General features: G+C 35.5%; 1 protein-coding gene across 3 annotated transcripts; it reads left to right on the top strand.

The window, feature by feature from the left end:
• Positions 1-13,075: 13,075 nt before the first annotated feature.
• LOC142525665 (MAP3K epsilon protein kinase 1-like) lies at positions 13,076-25,614 on the top strand. Of its 3 annotated transcripts, XM_075630011.1 has the most exons (25): positions 13,076-13,260; positions 13,334-13,468; positions 13,671-13,691; positions 14,054-14,127; positions 14,212-14,302; positions 14,384-14,467; positions 14,756-14,857; positions 15,712-15,843; positions 16,097-16,168; positions 16,448-16,551; positions 16,998-17,082; positions 17,227-17,631; positions 18,670-18,993; positions 19,076-19,120; positions 19,465-19,644; positions 19,723-19,806; positions 20,631-20,722; positions 20,824-20,907; positions 21,136-21,713; positions 21,771-21,992; positions 22,130-22,518; positions 22,598-22,732; positions 23,069-23,475; positions 24,522-24,636; positions 25,258-25,614. In XM_075630011.1, the coding sequence occupies exons 1-25, from the start codon at positions 13,201-13,203 to the stop codon at positions 25,432-25,434; spliced, it is 4,197 nt and encodes a 1,398-aa protein (XP_075486126.1). In that variant the 5' UTR covers positions 13,076-13,200; the 3' UTR covers positions 25,435-25,614. The 3 variants fall into 3 exon arrangements, with proteins under 3 accessions (XP_075486126.1, XP_075486125.1, XP_075486128.1); XM_075630010.1 differs by having other exon boundaries at positions 21,136-21,992; XM_075630013.1 differs by lacking the exons at positions 13,076-13,260; positions 13,334-13,468; positions 13,671-13,691; positions 14,054-14,127; positions 14,212-14,302 and having other exon boundaries at positions 14,371-14,467; positions 14,775-14,857; positions 21,136-21,992.
• Positions 25,615-26,871: the final 1,257 nt, after the last annotated feature.

Genomic DNA, 26,871 nt, shown 5'->3' with positions numbered 1-26,871 from the left:
ATAACCCAACTGCATGCAAATCTAGGAAATATGAAAAAATGAGAAGTTAATTTATTTTAATTACTAATTAATTATGTGACGTACTTGTTTATATGCTAAATGAGATTTAATTATCATCATGCATAAAAATGTATTTTTAGGAATATTCAAGCGACGATCGAGGAAATGGGACCGATGGTTGAAGAAAACGTAAAATATTTTTATTAAATAATTATTTTTAATTATTTAAAAGATGGTCGATGCTTTATAGTATTTTGTTAAATTAAGGGTTTTGAGGTGATTTTATAATCCGGGGCATAAATTTTATCGGTGTTGGTTTTTCAACTAAAATACGAGCTTTTTGGCAACCCGGCTAATAAATTCACAACTTAATTAAAGAAAAACTTTGTTATTATTTTATTTAATCATAATTAAAACTAATGTGCTTAAATTCTATGGCTTAATAGGCCTAAAGCCTACTTAGTAATTAAATTAGTATTTAATGTGTTAAAAAGATCCCAAAACCCTACACTCTAGACACAACACACGGCCACACCTTTTCAAAATTCAGAAACTCTTTCAAGCACACCACACACACTCACGGCACCTTGAAGAAAATTTTGGAAGGGGTTTTTCGAAGGCATCAAGCCAAGAGCAAGCCATCGTCGCGTCCCGTTCTTCATCATCAACGTATATTCGAGCGTATATTACGCAAAGGCACACCCTAATCTCCTTTTCTCATCCATCATGTCATATTATTGTTTGCTTGGTATATGCATGAAATCTTGTTCTTATTTTTTTCTGAAAAATCGAAGGTAGCATGCTTGTCTCGGTTCCTTGTAGTTTGTTGTTTAAAATAATTGTTCAATCATGCTAAGGGGCTGCCATGATGCTATACTATGATTAAACAAAGGTTTCAAGTAAAACTAAGTCTCACACACCCACCCAATTTCGACAGAAACCAAAGGAAATAAAGAATCAGAAATTGCATGCGGTTGTCTTGTGTTGGGGGCGATCGGGTTTCAGGTAGGAGAGTTGGGCTCGGTGCGGCTCTTGTCGAGGGGCTAGCCAGGGGCGTGAGGGAGACCAGGGAAGAGTCCTAGCCATGCTAGAACTCGAGAGGAGAGGCGGCGAAGAGTCCTTTGCAGGAAGGACTCTACCCGAGAGACAGCGCCCATGCGCGCTTGAGTTCGGTTGATCGCCAGGGGTCGTGGCCTTGGTTTAAGGGGCTTGTCATGGGCTAGGTCGAAGGTTAAGGGTCCTAGGTGAGTGCCAGGTGCAAGGGTTCGAGGCTAGGGTCGTCGGCTAGGTTCATTATCGTAGCAAACATAGAGTCCTCACACTACCAAACCCTCTGCCAGATTAGGTGTCACTTGGGGCGGCTTGTTTTCGGGTGTTGGGGTGAAGTCTTGGTAAACTTAGAGTCCAGTAGGCTAAATTAACATGTTGGACACCTTTTGGCTCGACATGGTTCGTGGGTAACTCGAAAAAAATTAAGAGATGGCTCGGGGTCGAAGTTTAGGTGTCAAATAGGGTTTTAAAATAAATAAAAATTTGGAAAACGACTCACGGGGGTCGAGTCGTGGTCCATAAGGGCTAAAATAATATAAAAAGACTAAACTTAGAATTTAGAAATTTTATATTAAAGTTTGGTATTTTTCGGGATTAAAACACCGTTAAAACAATTAATTAAAGATAATTGAAAAAGTCTAACATTTAAGCCAAATAAAATTATGGAAAAATTCACGTAAGCTTAAATAGTTATTTGGGACATGTTACAGTCATGAAATCAAGAAAAAAGTCGAAAACGTAAAATGTCAAGTCCAGGGGTAAAACGGTCTTTTTACACCGGAAAATTAGTAAAGGTCATGGCAGTGCCCTAAATACTGTTTTTATGATATTATGATTATTTTTAAATGTTTATGAAATGTTCATGATTAAATTATGATTTTTAAATGTCTAAGGGATTTTTTATGATTTAAGGAAGACATTTAAAAGACATGTTGCATGCTTGGTTTCAAAAACAAAATGTTATGTTATGCATGATTTTTATAAAGTGGTGAGAATATAAATGTTGAAGGAAGTGAAGTGATTGTGACTAATTCGTTAATGATGGCGATGTCGTGAGGGTGATGGTCCCAGTGGGAGCCCGACGATTGTGTTTCCATTATTACGAATATGAGGTTATGAGGTTTGAGGTAAGAATGGGAATATCGTGAGGGGAGAAGGCCCCAGAGGGAGCCCATTTATGGGAGAAGGCCCCAGAGGGAGCCCCGACGATCGTATTTCTATTCGATCATGATAGGCCAGGGCCCAGTTGACCGGTGAGAGTGTTGCTGGTGTCCCCCGCCGCCCAGTACTGAGGTTTCACGTAGATGGATCCATCGTCATGTCATGTCATGTGAGGAAAGTCACAATTAACGATCTGAATTCAACAAAGGAAAAAAAAAGAAAATGTTCATGATTATGTTTAAGGTTTTATGTCATGTCATGTTGAGGAAAAGGAAATTCATGTTTTCATGTCATGAAAATGTTTATGTTTAAAGTTTTATGCATCATGAAAATGTTTACGAAAATGTTGTGTTTATGCATCTTCATGAAAACGATATTTTAAGTACAAGTATTTTTCACCGTTATATGTTGACTGTATTACGTATTACTCGTTATAAAGATTATGGTGTGTTGAGTCTTTAGACTCACTAGGTGTGATGGATGCAGGTGGTATTGAGGGAGGACTTGATGAGTGATTTGACTGGACTGAAGGCGCACACAACCCGAGGACCAGCGCTTCTACTTTTTCCGCATTATGACTTTTGACTCATGCTTTGTGATTAAAGATTTTTAAGATTATTTATTTATGCATTTGAGAGATTTTTGAGAGGTTTAGTATGGGCTATTCTTTTCAAATTATTGCTTTTTAGGTTTGGTAAACCAGTTGACGATTTCATTTTTATGATTATTTCACTTGATTTTTAAAATGCTAGTTGGATGATGTTTTATTTTAAAGGGTAAAATATTTTATAAAAATATTTCATGAGCTTTATGTATTGGCCGAAAATTGAGTGTTATATAAAAAAAATTTAGTACTTTTAAAGCAATAAAAAGGGCAGACAGTTTCAACATTCATCAGTCAGACTAAATATACAAAGGAGCTGCTGAAGAAATTTGGCATGGAATCATGTTCAGCTACGAATACTCCCATGAGCTCATCAGTAAAATCGGACACTGATCAAGGGGGAATATCAGTTGAGGCGACATTATATCGAGGTTTAATAGGGTCATTATTATACCTAACTGCCAGTCGCCCTGATATTGTATTTGATGTGTGTATGTGTGCTAGATTTCAAGCAAATCCTAAGCAATCACATTTCTCAGCTGCTAAAAGAATTTTGAAATACCTTAAGGGTACACAAAATGTTGGGTTATGGTACTCTAAAGACTCTACTTTCAATTTAGTTGGATATTCAGATGCAGATTATGCAGGATGTAAGCTTGATCGTAAAAGTACAAGTGGATCTTGTCAGTTTCTAGGAGACAGACTGATCTCTTGGTTCAGCAAGAAGCAGACATCTATAGCTACCTCAACAATTGAAGCAGAATACCTTGCTGCTGGTAGTTGCTGTGCACAACTGATCTGGATCCAGCAACAACTGAGAGATTATGGAGTAATTACAAATAATTCGCCTATATTTTGTGACAATACGAGTACAATTGCCATCACCTATAATCCAGTTCTTCACTCAAGGACAAAGCATATAGATTTCAGTCACCACTTCATAAGAGATCATGCTTTGAAGAAGAACATCAGACTGGAGTATATATCAACTGAGCAACAAGCAGCTGACATCTTCACCAAACCATTACCCGAGACTAAGTTTTCTTACTTTCGCAATATTCTTGGTTTAATTGATCTGTCTTAAAATTATTACTAATGTTGCTTTACTAATAGAATTATCTGTAGAAAATAAGAACACAACAAATTGAAAATAATACTTTATTAAGAATATCATCGATCCCAGTGTACAGAAGATATCATTGAACCAACTAAATCCTGTCATTCTCTAATCCAATCATTCAACTCATAAATTTGGATTCTAGAAAATGACCTAGTTGTAGAAATCTTCTCAACCACATGTCATTCATTCCATAACATTGCTTCTAACAGACATTTGTCATCAATCAAATATGTAACATGCCTAACTTCAAAACGATCAATGTATTTTCTTGCTGTTGCTGCTTGAGCACGAGTAGGAACAGCACCACTACTACTTACCCTCTGCAAATATTGAATCTTGAACCATGTTGACATCACTTTCATCAAGACATATTCTTCCATTGTCTTCTTCAATTCTTCTAAAATAGGACTTAATTGCTCATTAACTTGAATATGCGAACTACTGCATGCATCAGAGTTACTTGAATCCGACATATTGAACTGTTATTGTCTCACATTCTATCATCTTATTTAAAGACAGATGAAATTTAAATGTTGAAGAAACTGAAGAGACTCAAATCAACCGAAGCGTCTTTCTCATTTACCGAGGCTTCTTAACTATCAGTTGTTCATTATCAACTGATATCAGTTTGACATTTATTACTTAACGCTTAACCAATCATCAGTTCATCTGTTTATGATCGTAATTCATATATAATAACTAATGAAACTTATTATTTGCAGGAAAAAGAAAAAACAAAGTTAAGCCAAAATAAATGTTTTATTCAACCATAAATATTTGCTTGGATTATATTCATATTTTTCCTCTATATCATCTATCCACATTCTCAACCAAACGGATAGAGATGAGGAAGATGTCTTGAGAAAGCTGTGTGAAGAAGCTATGCGATTAAGGATCTCCAGTTCCTTTCGAAGCATCAGCTGATAGATACGACCATCCGTAAAGATGTCCACCCACACAGCTATGTGCAAGTGCTCCCGCACTTCTCTCAACTCTGCCATCAGTTTGGGAGTGGTAGCCTCTCCAGAATTATACAAGAACGCAAGCTCCTGTAACTTTTCCCAGTAGGGAAGACTCTTGTAGAAGACTCACTACAAGAAAAATGTCATACGACAACGGTTAAAAACCGTTGTCGTAATCATTTTAAAACTGTTGTTAAAGCCAGTGTTGTTAAATGTCCGCTCAAAGACAACGGTTTTTTAGCGTTGTCGTAGCTACAATTTGCGACGGTTTTTAAAACCGTTGCAAATGAAAAAGTGTTGTCGAAACTACAATTTGCGACTGTTTCAAAAACCGTCGCAAAAGATATTTGCAACGGTCAGCATATAACCACCGTCGCTAATTAGAAACTAATCAAGGACCCGTCGCTATATTTAGCGACGGTTTACTGGACACCGTCGCTACATTTAGCGACGGTAATCATGGGCAAAACCGTCTCTATTTAGCGACAGTTTACACATTCCGTCGCTAATATTTTAGGTAAAATAAAAAAAATTTAAGAATTTAATAAATCTGTGTTTTGAATTGGTACAATAGTGAAAGAGATAAAAAAAATTTAAAAGTCGTGAAGTGATAAAATCGTGTAAGAGATAAAAATTTTAATTGTTTTGAAATGATAAAAAAATCGTGTAAGAGATAAAAATTTTAAATATTGTAAAGTGGTAAAATCGTGTAAGAGATAAAAATTTTAAGTGTTGTGAAGTGTTAAAATCGTGTAAGTGAGAAAAATTTTAATTGTTGTGAAGTGAAGTGGAAGAAATTGAAGCAAATTTGCATGTATTTATAGAGAGTGGTGAAAGAAAATGGGGGGAAGTTGAGGCGGGAACGAATTTTTTTGAAAATAGCGACAGTAATACATAAACCGTCGCAAAATTCTAAATCGGCGACGGTTTATTCTAATTTGTCGCTAGATTTAGCGACGGTTTATCTGTAACTGTCGCCAACTTTAGCAACGGTTTTGGAAAACCCGTCGCTATTTTTAAACATGCGACAGTTTTTCTTTAGCTGTCGCTAAATTTAGCGACAGTTAAAGAACAAACCGTCGCTAAATTTAGCGACAGTGAAAGAACAAACCGTCGCTAAACGTTTTATAAAACCATTGTCTTTGATTCTAAAAACCGTTGTCTTTTGCACTCAAAAGACAACAGTTTTTATAAAACCGTTGTGGTTTGCCTCTAAAAGAACCGTTGTTTTTTTCTTAAAAAACACATTTTTAACAATGGTTTTTGCTAAAACCGTTGTTAAAAGTGTGTTGTCGTTTACCATTTTTCTTGTTGTGACTTCGTCTTCTATAACAGCATTCCTAGCTTCCAGAGAAAATGGCGAAGCACTCGAGCTACTCGCATCTGCCATTCTTTCGTCTTGAATACTTTCACCAATATGACTGAAACTAACCGTGTTACTTCTATTTATAGCAGAATATCAAAGAAGCTGAAGGGTCGTCAACGTTTCAGCAAACGAAAATTTTTCTGACCTTTAAATTTATTCGCTTTAATTATTTTATGCACTAATTAAGGGGGAATAATGGTTTTAAAAGGTTAACTGAGAAGACAAATGTTAGTAAACTCTCAACTGAAAGGACACAGTCTTACAACTGATCATTCAGTTGGGTATTTCACTAATCTTCTCATATAAGTTAACTAATTAAAACATATTCTATTCCAAATCAAGTGACGTGACTGTCTATTATCTAATGATGAATCTCATTTTGAAAACGTGGAAGCATTTGAATCGTTTAAATTGTACACACGCTTATAGCACACGAACACACGTTTTTATTCAAAATTTTGATGGACTGACACGTGTCCAGAATCTAAACAGTCACATACATATAAATAATTTCCCGCTTCAATTCAGCTTTCTTTCTTACGCGTACATCATCTCTCAGAGCAAACTCATACACTCAGAGCTTGTATTTCGCAAACTTTCAGGTTTCCTTACTCTCAGCAATGGCGAATCAAATCCCAGCTCACATGTTGAACGCTATGGCCATTGATTTGACTCACTTCTATCAGTTCACGAAGCTGAAATTAAGAACGTCTTTCTGAAGATTGAATCTGCTGGTCTCAGAATGTTTTTGGGACAATACTCGCAGGAGATTTACCCAAAAGAACTCCAAGACCTCTACTCAAATGGATATATCAACTTTGATGGAAACATCATTGCCACTATTAACGGTCAGTCGGTGACCATTTCTGAAGATTTTTTCGGAGAAATCTTTCCATTACCCTCTGATGGATTAGTACACCTTGCTGATGTTAAAGCATCAGATATTGAAGAAATGCAAACTGTACTCTCTGCTGATGGACGGAAAATCAAAGTTTCCGATCCTAAGAAGGAACTGAAGCATGAGGTTCAGTTGTTGGCTGATATCGTAGCCAAAGGGCTATTGGCCAAGGCAGGATCGTATGCTGCCCTGACTTTGAAGAAGTTTCAAGCTATTACGATCATTATGGCTGGAAGAAAATTCAACTGGAAGCAACTTATTTTTAGTATCTTGAAGAACATGTTTTCCTCCACCAAGCAATCCAAAGGATTTGCAGTGCCGCTAAGCTATTTGATGAAAGTCAAAGGGTTGGTGGCTGATGATTCGGAGCGATTATCTAAATTCAAAATTTTCAATGAGAAGAATATTCTGCCACCCAAGACTAAACTAGATATCTCTCCTGATCAGTTCGTGAAGATCAAGAAGGAGATTGGGACACAACAGGCTGCTCCCAAATCAGTTAAACAGGAGAAGACATTGGCTCAACTGAAGACGGTTAAAAGAAAACTGATTATTAGTGAATCCGATTCTGAGAAGACGCCCTCTCCAAAAATTGCCAAGAAACCAAGAACACAAAGGGCAAAATTGCCAACCACAGTAGAATCAATTCCTACTGAAAGACTGATATCTTCAGATGCCCAACAGCCTATCAAAGCAGTTCCTCTGAAGATTATTCCACCAGAAATCTCAGCTGGTGCAACAAAGAAAACAGTTAGAATCAAAGCTCCTCTAATCCACATCAATCGTCCCACCATTCTAGCACCTCCCAGACCCAAAGGTATAAAGATTATAGAACAGGTGGATACTACTCGTACTGGATTGGAAATTCCACACATCCTCAGTACTGAAAAAGGCAAAGGCAAGTTGATTGAAGAGCCCAGGCCATCCAATTCAATTCAAACTCATATTGACCTTGTTTGGGAACATGTTAATAATTTTGCAGCATCAAAACTTAAAATCTATGATGACTGGACCGTCTACAGAACTCAAATTTTTGCTAAGCAGCTGAAAAAGAAATCCCAGCTAAACAAATTTATCAAACTGGAAGCAATTGTCCTCAAGCTGGTCAAAGCTGCTACAATTGTTCAGGCTTTGGAGAGAAAAACATATTTTTTTGATCAAATTCGAGCTAAGAAGCTATCTCAACTGCTTGAGAAATTAAAGGCAAACTACATTCCCACCAATCCAACTGCCTATAATGATCGAGCTATGATCACTCAGCTAGATACAGATCTTACTAGCCTGCAAGCTCAGATAAAAATGTGGGAAATGAATCAGGAGTTAGTTCTTCCTGAGGAAGCCTCTGAAGAAGAAGAAGAAAACCCCTCCTCTCAGCAGAAAGAGCCATCCTCAGAACAAACTATTGTTACAACTGAAGAACCAGTTCAGGATGTGACACAATCATCTGCTGTGGAACATCTGTTGTACTCTGAAGCCGAGTTGAATTTTGCCAATATTGATGAAATAATTCAAGCAGTAGTGACAAAATCTATGAATAATGAAACCATTTCTGAAGAAGTTGATCACTCAACTGATCAAATCACTCAAGAGGTTTCTATCTCAACAGAAGCACCAATTCAGCCTGCTGTTTCTGAACTAAAGGAGCAAATAGTGGTGCCTACTCAATCACCAAATCAACAGATTGCTGAAAATATGGAGGCAGTTCATGACCCTTTCACTGAAAATCTTATTCAGCAGGAAAGCCCAATTGTTGATCAACATCAATCTTCATCTCCTCCAGTCCAAGTAACAGTAACTGAAACAGATGTTCCAGCACAAATTGTCTCTGAAACGATATTATCTGATAGAACCATGGTGGTCTTTGATCAAGTTTCACATGAACCAAGAACATCTAATCAGTCACCTCCTCTTCAATCCACAGAAATGGATCTTGTTCTTGAAGAAATCCAGAATATGCAGCACAATATGCAGCAGATGATTACTGAAATCAAGAAAATTCAATCCACACAATTCTCTCATACTGTCAAATTGGATTCTTCAATTGAATATGACTCCGCAAAACTGAAAGTCATTTAAGCAAACATGGAGTCTCTTACCCGAACCGTACTTGAGATGAAAAATAACAGAGGTCTAGCTCAAAGTATCTATACAACTCAGGATATAATCAGTCAACGAGTTGAGCGATTGGAAACTTCTGTTTCTAATAAAATGGAATTGCTGCAGACTTGTTTACAAACTGCTGTCTCAAGTATCTCCGCAGATGTCAAAATTATTTTCACTGATGTTCGAAAATTATCTAAGAAGATGGATTTGTTTGACAAAAAGGGGGAATAAATCAAAGATCAAAGAGCATCTTGAAAAACAGCAGAAGCAGTTAATCAGATTTTTGATTCAGCTGTTATTAAATCAAGATCTCTTTCAGTTCAAGAAATTCAATCTCTTATTTTATCTACAATGAGCTCAGATGTTCAGTTATTATTTACTTAGTTTTGTCAAACACCATAAAGGGGGAAATTGTTGGAAACTAAATTCCGGCATTTGACAAAATATGAATCAACTGAAAATACGAACCAACTGATCGACTAAACTGAACTCAGCAACTGGACTTATAACTGAAATCAACTGACTGATCAGTTGGAAACTGATCAAATGACTGAACAGTTGGAAACTGATCAGTTGATATATTCAGCCGTATGCTAAGCACCATTCAACTGAACATATCTCGGGAAAGAACAATCAACCGTCAAGAGACATAGAAGATTGCAACGCCGCACTTCAATCAATACAACTTAGGAAAACGCATTTCGACGAAAGCAATTAAGACGCCACATCACAATAAATGAAGCAAACAATGTCCAAGGAATAATCAACGGATACAAAGATTCAAATTCATCTCAAGTTACCGTTGGAGAAAAGAAGCTTATAAATATGACAGAAGAACAGCTGAAGAAAAAAGAGAGTCAATACTATTCAAAAAGCTTGCTGTCACTCTGTCAAAATCTCAGCTCAATCTTACTTGATATATTCGTAGCAGTTAAGGCTACAATTTGAGCTCATTAGCAATTGTAATAATCATTGAAATTCGATAGTGCTAAGATCAGTTACGCACTGAGAACATTCTGTAATACTAAGAGTTTCAGTTTTTGGCAGTGTTAAGTCCAAACTGAAGTGGGTCAGTACAATTCTTGTATTTGATCAAAGTCTTTTAGTGGATATCCTATCCTTGAGATAGAAGGGGTGACGTAGGAGTAATTAAATTCTCTGAACATCCAGAAACAACCATTGTCTATTTTATTTCAGTTTCGTATTCTATCTTTCAGTCAGTTATTTTCCGCAACTACTTTAGTTTAACTGATTGTCATTGACCAACAAGATTCCGAGAATCAGTTTGTCACCAAACTGAACTCAAAATTCGAAAAGATCAGTTTTAATTGTGAGTGTTTATTCAACCCCCCCTTCTAAACACTCTTGATACGTTAATCGATCATATTAGAAACAATATTAGTTTCTTCTTCTTTTGTTTGGATATGAACATCTGGTTTAATTTGATTAATAGCCAGAATAATTTTATCAATACGATCCTTAAGAGAAACTATCTCTTCTCATATTATCGTAAGATACAAATTTGTATAATTCTGTTTTTCAATTATCTGATTAATATGTTTAATAGTTATTTGTAACATATCATTGTCAAATAATTTTGAAAATGCAGTAAAATTTAAAATTTTATTATTCTTTTCTATAATAAAAGATTGTTGAGGAGGATAAACAGATTTTTGAATCTGTCCAGAAGAAAGTTTATAATTTCTTTCAAGAATAGAAATATAATCTATGATAAAAGTTTTAAAAAATCAAGGAACAAAATGAATTAATTTATTCTGGTTTTCACAATATTTATAAAATTCTGAAACAATATACTCAAATTCTTCTTCAGAGAAACTTTTAAAGTACCAATCTCTGAAAGATTCTCATTTGGGTAAATAAAATTCTGCATTGATATTTGCTCTAGCAAGAGATCTTTTAGTAAAATCAATTTTTGATTTACTATCTATTAAATACTGAAATTCATTTCTGAAACTGTATCAGTTTCTCTAATTTTTTGAAATTTACTTTTATGAACAATATTGTTTTGATTAATGATTAATTCATCTACTGTATCTTGTACAGAAAACTCAACATCTTCTCTATCTGAGAAGTAGAAGCTCTAGAAGTTTGAGGAATATCCAATATATAATCTAATGGTGAAATAAAAGAATGACTAGATCTTGATCTAGTATAAATAGAAGATGGTAATAATCTTCTTTGTTCATTATTGAACTGTATTTGAACAGATCCTTCATTATTCTGAATAACTTGTTGTAAATCCTTATTTATTAGGATTTCTAGAAACAGCTTGTTCAATTATCCAGTTTTCTGGAAATTCAATTTCTTCCCATTTTATGGATCTACGGGTTGTAATATTAGATCTATTAAAATTAGTTTCTATAAGAATAGTTTAATTTAATTTTTTATCTATTCTTTTACACATAGGATTCAGTGTAAATAATGATTTATAATAATTACGATAACAAATACATATTACTTCTGTACCAGGAGTATAATTATAACCATGAGTTTACACATTTAATGTTAAAGAATCTAATATATTAATATCAGACAAAGATAAAGATAAATTCGGATAAACATCAAAATATACTGGACCATGTGCCAGACTAGATTGAATTATTCCCATAAAGGATTGTTTCCAATTCAAATTTCTACCATCTCTTAAAGCTGCTATAAAGCTTTCTGGTAGTCCTTCTAAAGTTAAAGGTCTAAAAGCAATTTGAATTAAACCTATATGAATGAATCTGTAATTTTTCATATAAGGCAATATGTCTTTATTGTTTAACAATCTAATAACCATTTCATTATTATGAAGTGATACTGATGATTCTGTAGTTTTAACTACCTAGTTTAAAACCAATTTTTTCAAAGGTTCCTAACTTATAGATCATTTTAGATTCTATCTTAGGGATAGTCATTTATTCAATAAATCTAAATTCTCAGGTAAATCATATTCTTCATTCAAACTATTTTGAACAGTTTCTTTTATACCGAAAATATTCATTTGAATAAAAAGTGCTAAATTATTATCCAGACTTATTTCCATGGCTCTGATACCATTTGAGGCTTAGAATCAAAGTGAATCTGATACGTGGCGTTGTTTTACCAAAATTTTCCTTAGTGGCTTTTGCACACATGGAGATTATTGGTTTCCAACCTATATACCATTTTCAACTCATAATGAGCTAAGAAAAAGAGGAATTTAAATCTCAGAATAATAATGAATATAGGATTCTTATTTGGAACTTTTACAAGACATAAAAGGATTTATAAAAGATATACCAAAGAAATTAAACAACAGAGGATTTTTCCGAGATACCATAGAATCATAAATTCATAAAAATCACCCATAAACGCCATTTCTCGGCTAAGCAGGCTGAAGGGCTACAACATGAATTTATTTTTCCTGGTTAAACTCGACCTTGTGTTTAACATTTTCTGGTTCATCTTTTTACCTTATGTTCTTACCAAGGACTCTTATATTACATTAAATTCCAAAAATTTAAATAAGTCTTTTATTATCTCAATCTGATTCCAAGAACAAATAAATATAGATCATGTCATAGTAAGGTAATAATTTAGTACGAATACTTTAACCTGTCATTCAGACTAATCTTATGAAAAATAAAATATTAAAACAGTAAATAAAAATAAAAAATAAAAACAGTATAAACTTACAAGGTTATATATAATAATATAAATATAAATAAATAAAAATCTGAAAAGGTATTTGACAGCTGGCTCCCACACAGAATCTGTTTAATAAATAATAATATTTAATACGATGAGCTTAATAAATAATAATAATAATAATCAATAATATATTCTCAGCTCCATTTCCTCCGACGAACTCCGCCGGAGTATCAGACCGCCGACCAGCTGCCGCTACATTGATAGATGGAAGTAAACTAGTGTTCAGAGGAAGAAACAGCCATGTCTCGGCAAATGACGACATCCGCTTTCCACAAATCCAAAACCCTAGACAACAAATACGTACGTACACATCTTCCCCTTAATTGTTTCCATTTATGTGCAGGAATAAGTGAAATACGATGATTTTGTACAGATGCTTGGAGATGAGATTGGAAAAGGGGCGTATGGGAGAGTGTACAAGGGTTTGGATCTGGAGAATGGTGATTTCGTTGCAATCAAGCAAGTCTCTCTCGAGAACATTGCTCAAGAGGATCTGAATACCATTATGGTTTGATGAATTTTGTGTTTTAAAAGCAGTTTATTATCATGATTATTATTATTGAGTTTTTTATTTTATTTTTCTGTTTGAATTATAGTTGATTCAACCTCGGTTTATCTTGTGATCGTGTTTCTTGTAAATTTCGGCGCACTATCTCATTCTTTGGTTTCTGTTTGTTTTGGGTACCGGCATTGGAAATGTGACTCAACAGCAAGAGATTGATCTTCTCAAGGTAAAATTTTGTTCTTAAGTGCTAATATTTGAAGTTTCTTTAAGCACACTTCGACTGCACCAGTATAGCGTTTCAATACTGCCCTGTAACTCTGGCTGCTTATTACATTTACTAAAGAAAGTAGATTAAACCCGGTCTCTAATGCTTTTCCGCCACAATTGTTAGTGTCTCTGGGTCTCCTAGTTGTTTTGTCGTTCCCGCATAGCTAATAATCTCATCGACAAATGAACTTTAGCACCTGTCTGATAGCTCTACCACCAACTTAGGTTTCAGACTGCTGTTTTGATGCTGCTGGACTGCAAATATAATATGATTTGGTTTATACTTGTAATCTAATTGCTGCGTGGTCTTATCTCTTGCAGAATCTGAATCATAAGAATATTGTGAAATATCTTGGGTCATTGAAGACAAAGACTCACCTTCACATAATATTAGAGTATGTTAAGCATTAAATCTTATCAGTGCTCTCCAGCTTGCAACCATTTGGCAGACTGGAAAATAATTTCTTTCTTTTTTGAAGGTATGTGGAGAATGGTTCGCTTGCCAACATCATTAAGCCGAATAAATTTGGGCCTTTCCCAGAGTCTTTGGTGGCTGTATACATAGCTCAGGTTTTAGAACTGATTTATTTCTATTATTTTTTTATGTTTGTTGATTCAGGTTTCAAATATTTTGTGGTGTGACGCGGTCAGGTATTGGAAGGCCTGGTATATCTACATGAACAAGGAGTAATTCATCGGGATATCAAGGGTGCTAACATATTAACAACAAAAGAGGTATCCTCTTATTTTTATTTTTGCTATCTTGTTGATATCTTCTGATTTAGTATTTGTGATCTGCCATTGTTTTTTTCTAAAATTGTTGTGATCTGTTCCAGTAGAACTAGCTTGATTATTTACTGCGTTTTGTGGGAAATAGAGGGAATTGAGTTTGACAATTGATCGAACAGCTTCACTTTTAGGTGCCTTTGTATTCTGTGTGCATCTGTACTTTTCCCTTGATTTGTTTGGGCAAATTGTTCAAACTTTTTGGATTGTACTTCTTTTGCTAACTTAAATTTTCAGGGTCTTGTGAAACTTGCAGATTTTGGGGTGGCAACCAAACTAAATGAAGCAGATCTTAATACTCATTCGGTTGTTGGGACACCGTATTGGATGGCCCCTGAGGTATATCTCTCTGATCCACTTCCTCCATTTGAGTCTTAAGTTTTTTTTATCATGTTGAAGTTTCTTATGTGCATTGTTGTGTAACACATAGTTTTACTCCTTCGAATGCTTGTGTAAATTACCTCTGTTGCAACACTGCGAGTTTGTTAGCTAGTAAGCTCACGAGATAATGCATAATCTATTGTCTTATTGGAAATACTATATGGACAGTGGTGAGTCCAATGGCTCCACGTGCAGCAGCTTAAATGAAATGCAATGGTTTTTTTTTTCTCTGTTTGGAAAACAAATATATATGAAGGTTCGTTCTTGAACACTGCATCAAACTTTGCTATGCTTTATAGGTTAGAAATAATTGAATATTCTTATGTCGTGAATTGCTAAAATTATTTACCATTTGCAGCATCTCATGCTCTTTTTGGGATATCAAAATGTATTTCAGCCATTAGTGGTTAGTCATTAGTATTTGATGCTCAAACTTATTCAAACACCCACCATTATTAAATTGTAAAGGATGAATGATATAATCAAGTTTTGTAGTCATGTATGTACTTGGTTTAACTTTCACAAGTCAATTCAAGATTCCTCCATGATCCTGGGTGGATAAAACTGTGATTCTTCCCTGTATATCATTACTCTGTTTCATGTTAATGCCAATGCTTATTTCCACACTTTCTAATGGGAGCATAGTAGCATACTATTAATTTAGTTCGACACAATGCTTGATACACTTTAGTTCACACATTGGATCAGTAAGTTATCCAGTGTTACAATTATTAGTGATTACTCCTGAGAGGCATGAAGTGTACTGCGTCCTTTAGGTAATTCTGCTGTCATATTGATGTTCACAATCACAGGTCATTGAAATGTCAGGAGTTTGTGCTGCTTCTGACATTTGGAGTGTCGGCTGCACTGTCATTGAGCTTCTCACATGTGTACCGCCATATTATGATCTTCAGCCTATGCCCGCCCTATTTAGGATTGTGCAGGTAGAAATCAGGTCTGGGTTATCATAATTCTAATATGCATTTCCTCCATCGTTATTGCTGCTTGTGAGAATTATATTGTTTTACAGTCCTTTCAATTTATAATATGACATTTCACCCTGTGCTAACTATAAAAAATTAAGACTACTCGTACTTTTAAGTTTTAACCAATGAACACGCTGTACAGGCGATATCCTAGTGCGTTTATTGTTATAATTGCTTCTCTGTATTAGACACTTTATTTGTTCTTTTCCAGGACGAGCATCCCCCAATTCCGGATGGTCTATCTGCAGATATTACCGATTTCCTACGTCAGTGCTTTAAGAAGGTCAGCTGGAAGATATGCTTCAGCTGGAAGATATGCTTGATTTCTGTTTGCATGTCTTTTTTTGTTATATTTAACTGTTTATGTGTAATGATGGTGTTTGGTTGGTGCGTTCAACTCAACTTGGTTCCAAATTTCTGAGAGAATATTTGAAAACAACTTTCTGATAGTGCCTGGGTAATTTATTATCCATGAATAAACTTGCCTTATCCTTACTACGGCATTGAAATTTATCATAAGTATATATTTATGTTGCCTTTAATTTTTAATGTGATATTTCAGGATGCTAGACAGAGGCCAGACGCGAAGACATTACTCTCACACCCTTGGATACCAAATTCAAGGCGTGCCCTGCAGACCTCTCTACGTCATAGTGAAACATTGAGGTATATTAGTGGTGATTTTCTCTCTTGCTTTTCCCACACTCATAAAACGAAAATATCTTTGGTGTTGTTTTACAGTTGTTGGTACTTTTTAGTAGTTTTGATTTTGATTTTGATTTTTATATGGATGTTACTTCAAGGTGGAAGTACATGTTAAATATTTTTAACTTTAAAGTATTGTGTTATTAGACGATGGATCCATGCTGGAGATACAAATTTAAGAAACTTACTTGGATCCAGCCAAAATCAGAAAATAATTATCCACTTTTCACTGGATGTTGTACTGGATTTGGTCTCCCACGTGTTCCCTTTATATACTTATTGTTCTTGTGAACAAATGATAATTGAGTACTTATACCAATTTTGATTTTTTAACTTTAATGTATCTGGTGATAGAATAAATGTTATTAGCAGGATAGTACAATATTTATGCATTAAAAATTTTGCAGAACCATTGAGGACGTTGGATCTGGGCATACTGAACTAAGTAGAGGTGAACAAGGTCATAATGCTGAAATATCTCCTGCTGAGAATGTAAAGTAAAATTTGTTTGTACTTGCCTCTTTTCTGGCATTCTTTGTTTCTGGGCTTTGTGTTATATATATTCCATTGCATGTTTGTACTCCATGAGAGATGCTTTTTTTACCATGCTTTCGTGAACCTTGTTTGGTATTTCAGGAAATCAAAACAGGGTTGCTATCATCTGAATGTGCGGGAATCAGCATGTCTTCTGGGACCAATATATCTAAAGTTCCTCACTCTGAGGAAAGAACAGATAGCCTGGAGGAAGATATGATTTCAGATTATGTTCCCACATTTGCTATTCACGAGAAATCACCGTTACAACCCAGTATAAATAGCGTGGTAGACAGTCATGAGGTACCACTTTCTGTTTTCGGGGGACTTAAGAAATCCAACCTGGATCACCAGCCTGAAATGTTGATCAATGGTGAATTTGAACGGCTCGACTCGACGAAGAAAAAAGCAGTTGCTAAAAGTGTTCAAGGAAAAGTCAATTCGGTCAATACAGAGCAGGACACACTAAATTTTGGCCAAAAGAGCCAAGAGTATAGCCCTCGGAAGGTGATTTGATATTTTTATGGATTCTCTTTGCTGTATGTCTATCTTGACATGGAATGTTAAGGACATTTTTTAGGATATTGAGTCCGTCTTTTGATGTATGTCTATCTTGACATGGAATGTTGAGGACATTTTTTAGGATATTGAGTCAATATTACTGAGGGTGGAATAATCTGTCTTGACATATGAATAATCTTTTATTTGAGGGGAATATTATAATGACTGATCAAACCTCTCACTTTATTTTATTTCTCAACAGAGCCTTCATGACATAAATCTTTAGTTGTGTTATGCATGTGTATCTGGTCATTTGAAATGTTGGTTATTCTTTTTTTTTTTTTTTTGAGGAATGTTGGTTATTCTTGTACCTGCATTAGGTTGTTTTTATTTTTGTTCCATGGTGGTTCAATTGCTCATGACGATTCTACTTACACTGTCCAATAGAAACGTGTTAGTGAGCCACTGTGGCTTGTGCAGTTCCATTACTTGTGAACCCAGGAAAGCATAAGTAGAAAATATTATCCTAGCTCGTTGGCAGTCATTGGCTTCCATAATTTATAGTATTTTTTGCTTGTTTACATTGAAATTGCATTAGTCAACGACAATGTATTAATCAAAGTTGTGTTGAACACTCATACAAGTTAAAGGTTTATATGCTTCTGTGCTGCAATTTAATTAGCCTGCCAAGTTTTCCCACCAGCTGATGCAATCCAGAAAAATGATGCAGAATTGACCAAAAACTGAAATCATCTGTGTTATTCTGATCCTTTAAGTTATTAGAAAGAACAAGAGTAACTAGTTTTTTCGTTGATTATAGCTTAATTACTTCATCAATCATTTCACTTTTTCGGGTTCCTCATCCATTTAATTGCTAAATATTCTTATTCAGTTCATTTATCTTCTACAATACTCACAGACTGCATCAACCCGTTGGATCGTTACTTCGTATCTTTTTATTGAACTGGAATTTTATGATAATGTGTACTATCAGTCTATCATTTATATCCTGACATTGATGGCTGTTGATTACTGACCGTGAAGGTTGAGAAGTCATCAGTAATCTCAGGAGGAAATGAGCTGAGTAGATTCAGTGACACTCCTGGTGATGCTTCTTTGGATGACTTATTTCATCCATCAGATAACTTTGAGGATCGGGGAGCTGAAGCCTCTACTTCTGCATCCTCATCCCATGTTAAACGAGGGTATGCAGTCTCTGACAGTGGGAAGAATGATCTGGCCACCAAGTTAAGGGATACAATTGCTCAAAAACAAATGGAAAATGAATCAGCACAGGAAAATGGTGGTGATCTACTGCGTCTAATGATGGGTGTTTTGAAGGAAGATGTAATTGACATTGATGCTCTGGTACAATATACATATTGTACTGGATTTCTTATGTTTTCAGATATAAATGCCTAAATGTTGTTTATCCATACTTGCTTTGTAGGGATTTGAAGATAAATTACCTGCAGAAAATCTTTTTCACCTTCAGGTATTTGTTATTAATATTGCTTGATGTTTCCATTTTATTTTCTCATTTTTGTTTACTCTATGGGTTTTTTTTTCTAAAGTTGAAGTCTGTCTTATGGATTTTGGTATGATTGCTTAAGTTGGATTTGGCTGACTAATTTGCCGACTTTTTTTCATTTTTATCCATGTAATTGTGTTTCAGACTTGAGATCTGTGGATAATGATCAGATTGCTTAAATTGGATTTAATTTATGAATTGTGATTCAACATTGTCGCATCATCCCTTTATTTATATATTTTATTCTTCCAAAATAAGTACATAACTGATTAGCTTGTTAAGAATGCGATAATGTTTCTTTGTTGCAGGCTGTTGAATTTAGCAAACTAGTGTCATCATTGAGACCAGATGAACCAGAAGATGTGATTGTATCTGTTTGTCAGAAGTTGAACACTTTTTTTCGTCAACGGCCTGTACAGAAAATAGTATTCATCACGCAGCATGGTTTTCTTCCTCTAATGGAACTCCTAGAGGTTCCCAGACCTCGTGTATGTAATCTGCAAGAAAATGAGTTCATTTTCCCATTCCCTGATAGATGCAGCTGATAATGCCTTTGTAAATTTCAGGTCATATGTTCAGTGCTTCAAGTTCTGAACCAAATTATCAAAGACAACACTGATTTTCAGGAGAATGCCTGTCTAGTTGGGCTTGTAAGTATTTTGAATGCCTTTTTAGTCTCTGCCTCCCTTAGGGTTTTGAACCATGTAGACAAATGGTGTAATGAAGAGACAGATGGATTTGGTTAAAAGTTAATGGAAGTTGGTTATGGAATACGACAAACGTGTGGGTTATACGCACTGAACTTCCCCAAAAGGGGAAGTTCAACAGAGCATGAAAATTTTGTAATTTATCTTTACACACAAAGCTGTGATAAATGCATGCCGTTTGTTGGAAAATGGTTATTTTGCTCATAGTCTCCCAACTTCATCTGTTGACTGAATATGAGAAAAACAAAGCAAGCATCAATTCCTCTTGAATTAATTAAGCAAGTAGGGTCTTTGACCCAGTTTTGTACCAATGTAACACACATGTTCAGAAGGTGAATGTAGTCGCCATTATGAACTAATTTACATGCTGGAGTTGCTGATGTAACTAACAATTGAGCTTCAATTTATCAATCCTGTTAGGTTCTCAAAGTTTTCTTCAAAATCGATTCGCTTAATTTTCAAACTCATATTTTGCTGCCACCTTGGCAAAAGCAGAGAATATTTTTTGCAGGAAAAAAACTCATTTTCAAGCTTATATTTTTGCAGGAAAAAAGCTGACTCTCTGGCTCCGGTACTTTAAATAGGCTTAACAATGTAGCTATTTCATTACTTAAACGCATAGTTGCATTTTTAATCTGTTGACCATAAATAACATATATATCTGTGACAGGGTAATATTATACTGTGAAATATCTTCATTAGCTAAATCAATTGAGTGAATTAGAATATTTTTTGTGAATCTTACTCATCAATTGGTTATTTTTTAGATTCCTGTTGTGATGGGTTTTGCTGTGCCTGATCGTCCTCGAGAAGTTCGCATGGAAGCAGCATACTTTCTGCAGCAACTATGTCAATCGAGGTTGGGTTGTTCATTTACTGTGTTGATTTTTCCCCAAAATCCTTTTTTTTATCACCAAAATCCTTCTTCCGAGCATATGCTAAAATCTTTGTTTTCTCCAGTTATTTGACGCTTCAGATGTTTATTGCTTGTCGTGGTATACCCATCCTGGTGGGCTTTCTGGAGGCCGATTATGCAAAATATAGGTTTGTAATGGAAGCCCTTGTGTGTGTTGTAGATTTTGAAAGCTTAGAATTAATAAATGTTTACATACCTAGTCAATATAATTTTATTCCAAAATCACTGACTCTTTGGCTCTCTAATAGCGAGTAAACATTACAAGACTCAGATCCTGAAAAGTTCCATATATACTCATAGTTTGGTTGCATTTTATCTGTTAACCCATTAACACATTCCTATTTCTTCACATGCAGAGAAATGGTTCACATGGCTATTGATGGTATGTGGCAGGTCTTCAAGCTTCAGAAGTCCACCTCTAGAAATGATTTCTGTCGTATAGCTGGAAAGAACGGGATATTACTCAGGCTTATTAACACTCTGTATAGTTTGAATGAGGCAACACGTCTAGCTGCTATATCTAGTGGAGGTGGACTTCCTCCAGATGGTTTAGCTCCAAGACCGAGATCTGGTCCTCTGGATTCTAGCAATCCTTCCTTTGTGCAGATGGATCCACCATATCAAGGGATCGACCATCCTGATCACTTTAAAGTTAAGCATGGAGATTATGTATCACAAATTGGAGCACAAGAACCTTCACGAGCTTCAATATCGCATTCGCCTGATTCAAAAATTTTAGCTCCAGATATTGAGAAACCTAGATCAAATATGGCTACTATGGAGGCCTCAGGTGCTTTTAAGGTGCCAGATTCTGAAAGAGGATCTGCATCTGTAATGAGAGATCACTTTCCAGCCATTTCAAGAGATCGGGAAAATGTAGATCGGTGGAAGAATGACTCTTCCAGAGCTGAAGTTGATGTAAAGCTGCAAAGAGGTGGAAATGCAGTAAGTAGAATATCCACGGATAGTGCCCCAAAATCTTTTGAAGCAGCGTCTAATGGGTTGTCTGTTACCGCTGCTAACCAGCAAGAAAATGTTCGACCCCTTTTGAGTTTATTGGATAAGGAACCTCCTTCTCGCCACTTTTCAGGTCAGCTAGAGTATGTGCGGCATCTGTCGGGTATGGAGAAACACGAAAGCATACTGCCACTATTACATGCATCTAACGACAAGAAGACAAATGGACTTGATTTTTTGATGGCTGAATTTGCAGGTGATTATTAGGATAATTGCATTCTGAAACATTTGATATTAATACCATGCCTTTCTCTTCATGAATTTTTACTTACTTTTATTGATCTTTGAAGTTAAACGCCAAAGCCGTATGTTTTTTTTTTTAATTTTTGCCAGAGGTTTCTGGACGTGGAAGGGAAAATTCTAATGCTGATTCACTGCCAAGAAGTTCGCCAAAAGCTGCAAATAAGAAGTTAGGATCTTCATCATCTAATGTAGGAAATTCTACCACTCTGGGCCTTGCATCCCATGCAGCATCTGGTGTGCTGTCTGGTTCTGGAGTATTGAATGCTAGACCAGGGAGTGCGACATCATCTGGGTTACTTTCACATATGGTATCTCCATGGAATGTTGATGTTGCCCGGGAATATCTTGAAAAGGTGGCAGACCTTCTACTTGAGTTTGCCACAGCAGACACTGCTGTCAAATCTTACATGTGCAGCCAAAGTTTGCTTAGTCGTCTTTTCCAGATGTTCAATAAGATAGAACCCCCAATTCTGCTAAAGGTACTTTGAAAGGCTTTGAATGTAAAATTGCACTTGATCTTCGATCCGGTCTAATTTTCTCTTAATTTTGTGAATTTAGTTGTTGAAGTGTATTAATCATCTGTCAACCGATCCACACTGCTTAGAACATCTTCAGCGAGCAGAGGCAATCAAATATTTAATCCCAAACCTCGATCTCAATGAAGGTGCTCTTGTGTCACAAATACATCACGAGGTTGGATTTTTTTTCTTCTATTTACAATTTGGAAAATTCAGTATCAGAACAAGAGTACTTCGATGAAGGGGATCGGTGCTGTTATTTGGAAGATGCACTTTTTTATTTTTATGTTGTTGAAGATTGATATGAAGTAATTAAGCATCATGTGTCATGCTATTGAATAACATGGTGGTTCCTGAATAAACAACTTTTTTGTTGTAGTAATTGAATTTGAAACTGAGTCGAGGAACAACTGCAGGAAATACAATTTATAATTTGTTCTCTTGCCTAAAATTGAATATGCCAAGTTATCCATAACTGGATATGTACCTAACAAGTTTCCTTTTGCTGAAGGTACTTAATGCACTATTTAACCTCTGTAAAATTAACAAGAGGAGACAAGAGCAGGCGGCAGAAAATGGAATCATTCCACATATAATGCAATTTATTATGATAGATTCCCCTTTGAAACAGTATGCGTTACCTCTTTTATGTGATATGGCCCATGCATCACGGAATTCAAGGGAGCAATTACGGGCTCATGGAGGATTGGATGTGTACTTGAGCCTTCTTGAAGACGAGCTCTGGTCTGTGACTGCCTTAGATTCAATTGCCATATGCTTGGCCCATGACAATGACAACAGGAAAGTGGAACAAGCTTTACTCAAAAAGGATGCTGTGCAGAAACTAGTCAAATTCTTCCAGTGCTGTCCGGAGCAGCACTTCTTGCACATACTGGAACCATTCTTGAAAATGATCACGTACTGGTTTCTACTTCAAACATTCTCTATTTACGTTCTATATATCTTATATGCACTTCTCATCATGCATCTCATTTATGTTTTCATTGTCAACCCTGCTTATTAAATTATTGATCACTTCTTTTTCTTTTAACTGATTTATAAGAATTAGTTTTATCCTACTTTAAATATGCAGCAGGTTATAAAATAGATAGTAATGAATGTCATTTGTCATTGATATATGAATAGTTCGGCATGCCTTGGACACCCTCATTTATGCTTGTGTGGGGGCTGCACCTCCAGAAATCACGCTTGAAGCTCTCATCTTACCAACGAGCCAACAGCAGCTGACTGTTGGTCACAACTACTCAGGATGTCATTGCTGGTTCAAAGAGTCTAGAATAAAATAATAAGTTTAAAATGAATTGCGTGAGGGGGGGCCTCTTTTTCCTATTGAGCCCCTTACATTTTTCTGGAATATCTGAACTGCTTGCAGGCTTATGTATTAAAATAAACTTTTAGTGGTATAGAATGTGTGAGTTCCTTTTATTTGTATCAAGTGAACTACTTTCGTCGGTCAGGGGGATTTGGCCGAGACCCGTGATAGATACCTTGGGTGCTAATATCAACGAATTCAACTTAAGAATTAGTCCATACCCGAATGTTTGTTAACTTTGTTCATGAGGTTGTTCTCCGATGACCTTAGGTCCAAAAGTTATAGGTTCCTATAAAGCATCTTGTTTTACTGAATTGGTATCATTGAATAAGTTTGCCAGCCTTAAATCATCCACAATCTTGTGCAGGAAAATAAATAAATTTTATCATCCAACTGCATATTGTTCATATGAGTGTCATAACCATGATTCTGGAATAAAGACTTATGTTTGATTAATGGTCTGGCAGTGTTCAACCAATAAACATAAAAAAAATAATGCAGAGAATATAAAATGAAAGAGAGAGAACCATCAGTTATTTTTGGCTTTGTCAGTTTAGCTGCTGCATCAAGTAACTGCAAATCATTATTAGTTTGATTGTGCTTTTTGTTTATATATGTTTTTATGATGCAGGAAATCGTCTCGAATAAATACTACTCTTGCAGTTAATGGCTTAACTCCTCTGTTAATTTCTAGACTGGACCATCCGGATGCAATAGCTCGCCTGAATTTACTTAAATTGATTAAGGTGTGCAGCTGAGTTCTCACATTTGTTCATATCTTCTGCATGTCATATAGTTTAATCTTGGTCTCTAATGAAATCTTGGCACTCCCACTCTTTTTTTTTCCTGTTGTGTATATTAACATGAATTCTTGTTCTAGTGAAGAGTGCAAATAGAACATTCTTTTCTCACTGTGTACATAATCCATCTGGCTATTGGTAGTTGTAATTTTCCATTTCTTGCCAGAATAAGCATTTTTGTGTCAAGAGTAAGAATGGTTCTTTCTGGTAATTAATTATGCCAACTAAAGTGGCTAATTATAATAAAATCTAGAAAGATTGCCAATTACGTGACTCTAGTTTCTATAATAGTCATATTCAGAAGTTTCTTGTTTGGCGGGTGGTTATGTGTATTTATAACTGGTTGAATAGCATAATTTGATAGAAAGATTAGCATGAAAATGAATGCCCTTAACTGTTCATTTGTATGTGGGCTTTTCTGGTGAGGTTCTTGCGACATAAGTGCCAAGTAATCTCATCCTTGCAAGTAAATCTGTTTACTGAAATTTTCATCTTTTATAACTGGATGAGTGCTTGAAATTAAATGTAAATCCATTTTATGGCTTTTGAAATTATTATTGTTGTCAGTCTGTATATGAGCATCATCCTCGTCCAAAGCAACTGATTGTCGAGAACGATCTGCCTCAGAAGCTTCAGAATTTGATCGAGGAGCGAAGAGACGGGCAAAGTTCAGGAGGACAAGTGTTGGTAAAACAAATGGCTACTTCACTTCTTAAAGCACTTCATATCAACACGGTTTTGTAAATTTCCATCATGTTTGGTTCGAGTGTTTCTTGAGTTTGTATAGTCATTCATTTCATTTTCAATGACATTTTCTAATTATTTATCTTCTGTTTTTATTACTACGTTATTTGTTCTCAAGTGAGCTGTGGAAATCACAATTTGTCTAATTTTGTGAAAGTATTTCAGTGGGTAAGAATCAAATAGTCTCATTTTTCTCGATACGTCGACGTTACTCATTTTGATACGATAATAGATTTGATTAAAAGGGGAATTTGTCAAAAAATCCCTATACTCATTCTTAACTTTCTCTTTATTTCCTGCCCCACTAAAATTTTGTTTCAACTCCCCATTTCTTTTAAATTTTCAAATTTACCCTTATATCTATATTTTGAATAATTGATTTTTCTTATCTAAATAATGGTTCATCATGCTTCCGTAAAATAAATTAAATCTTTTACCTTTTTGACCGGAGTACCATCGGGTTATATCCACTGTATTTTACAGACTGCTCCTCACAGTCCAACCACGCGATCGCAACCGATGGTTACCGACGTAGATTCCTTCAGCAGTACTTGGCATAACTCTAATTCGTTTCCTACCTTAGAGTGTACAGTAGAAGATAAAATTTTGAAAATAATACATGAGAGGAGCTAAGAGCAAAGATCTCTTTATTCAAATACCAACATTTTATTAATACATAGTAATCCTCCTGTAGAAGAGGAGAAACTTGTTTAGCTACTAATAGTAGCTGAACTCACTACACACATATACTTGAAAGAAAATTATTACAATTGATTTGAAGAAAAACGAAGAGGTTGATCGATGCCTTCATCTTTCTTCTGCTTCTTTATTTATAGAAGGCTCATTCGGATTTGAAACTCGGACTTCAAATCTTCATAAGCCTTTACAGCTTGCACATGACCATGTAGTGGTTGAGTGGTCCATTGAGATGGTGGTTGAGTGGTCCATTGGGATGGTCCCTCCACCTTTCTTGACTTGTCTTCTTCTAGATCATTAATCTAGAAATAGTCATTTCTTGAATTTTTATCTGCCTGCATAAATATTTTATATGCATCTGGATCAGATCAGCTTGTATCTCCCTTCCTGTTTCTTTGAGCTGTTTATAATAATCTTTGGACAGCTCTTTTCTTGTTGCCTTAATCCTTCTTCTGGAAACTTTGAGATATGAAAAATACATTTCCTTTTGTTTCCAGTTTTGGTTTAAGTTTGGTGTGGTTTACTGGTTCCCATCTGTCTTTATTTATAGATGAAAATTTCGGGACCAATTGTTTAGCTTTTATTCATTGGATTCCTCTTTTTAAAGATATAGTATCCAATGTTCTTTTGTCTTTTACCACTCATTATCAGTGGTTTTCGTGTCATCTACCACCTATTATTGGTGGTCCTTGTCCTTCCACTCACATAGTGGGTTTTCTTTTTGCTAGTGGGGTGATCACA

This window comes from Primulina tabacum, chromosome 14, assembly GCF_025594145.1.
Source record: "Primulina tabacum isolate GXHZ01 chromosome 14, ASM2559414v2, whole genome shotgun sequence".
In the NCBI taxonomy this organism is placed as follows: domain Eukaryota; kingdom Viridiplantae; phylum Streptophyta; class Magnoliopsida; order Lamiales; family Gesneriaceae; genus Primulina; species Primulina tabacum.
The sequence above is the reverse complement of the archived record's forward strand: the minus strand, read 5'-3'. Positions and strand labels throughout refer to the sequence as shown.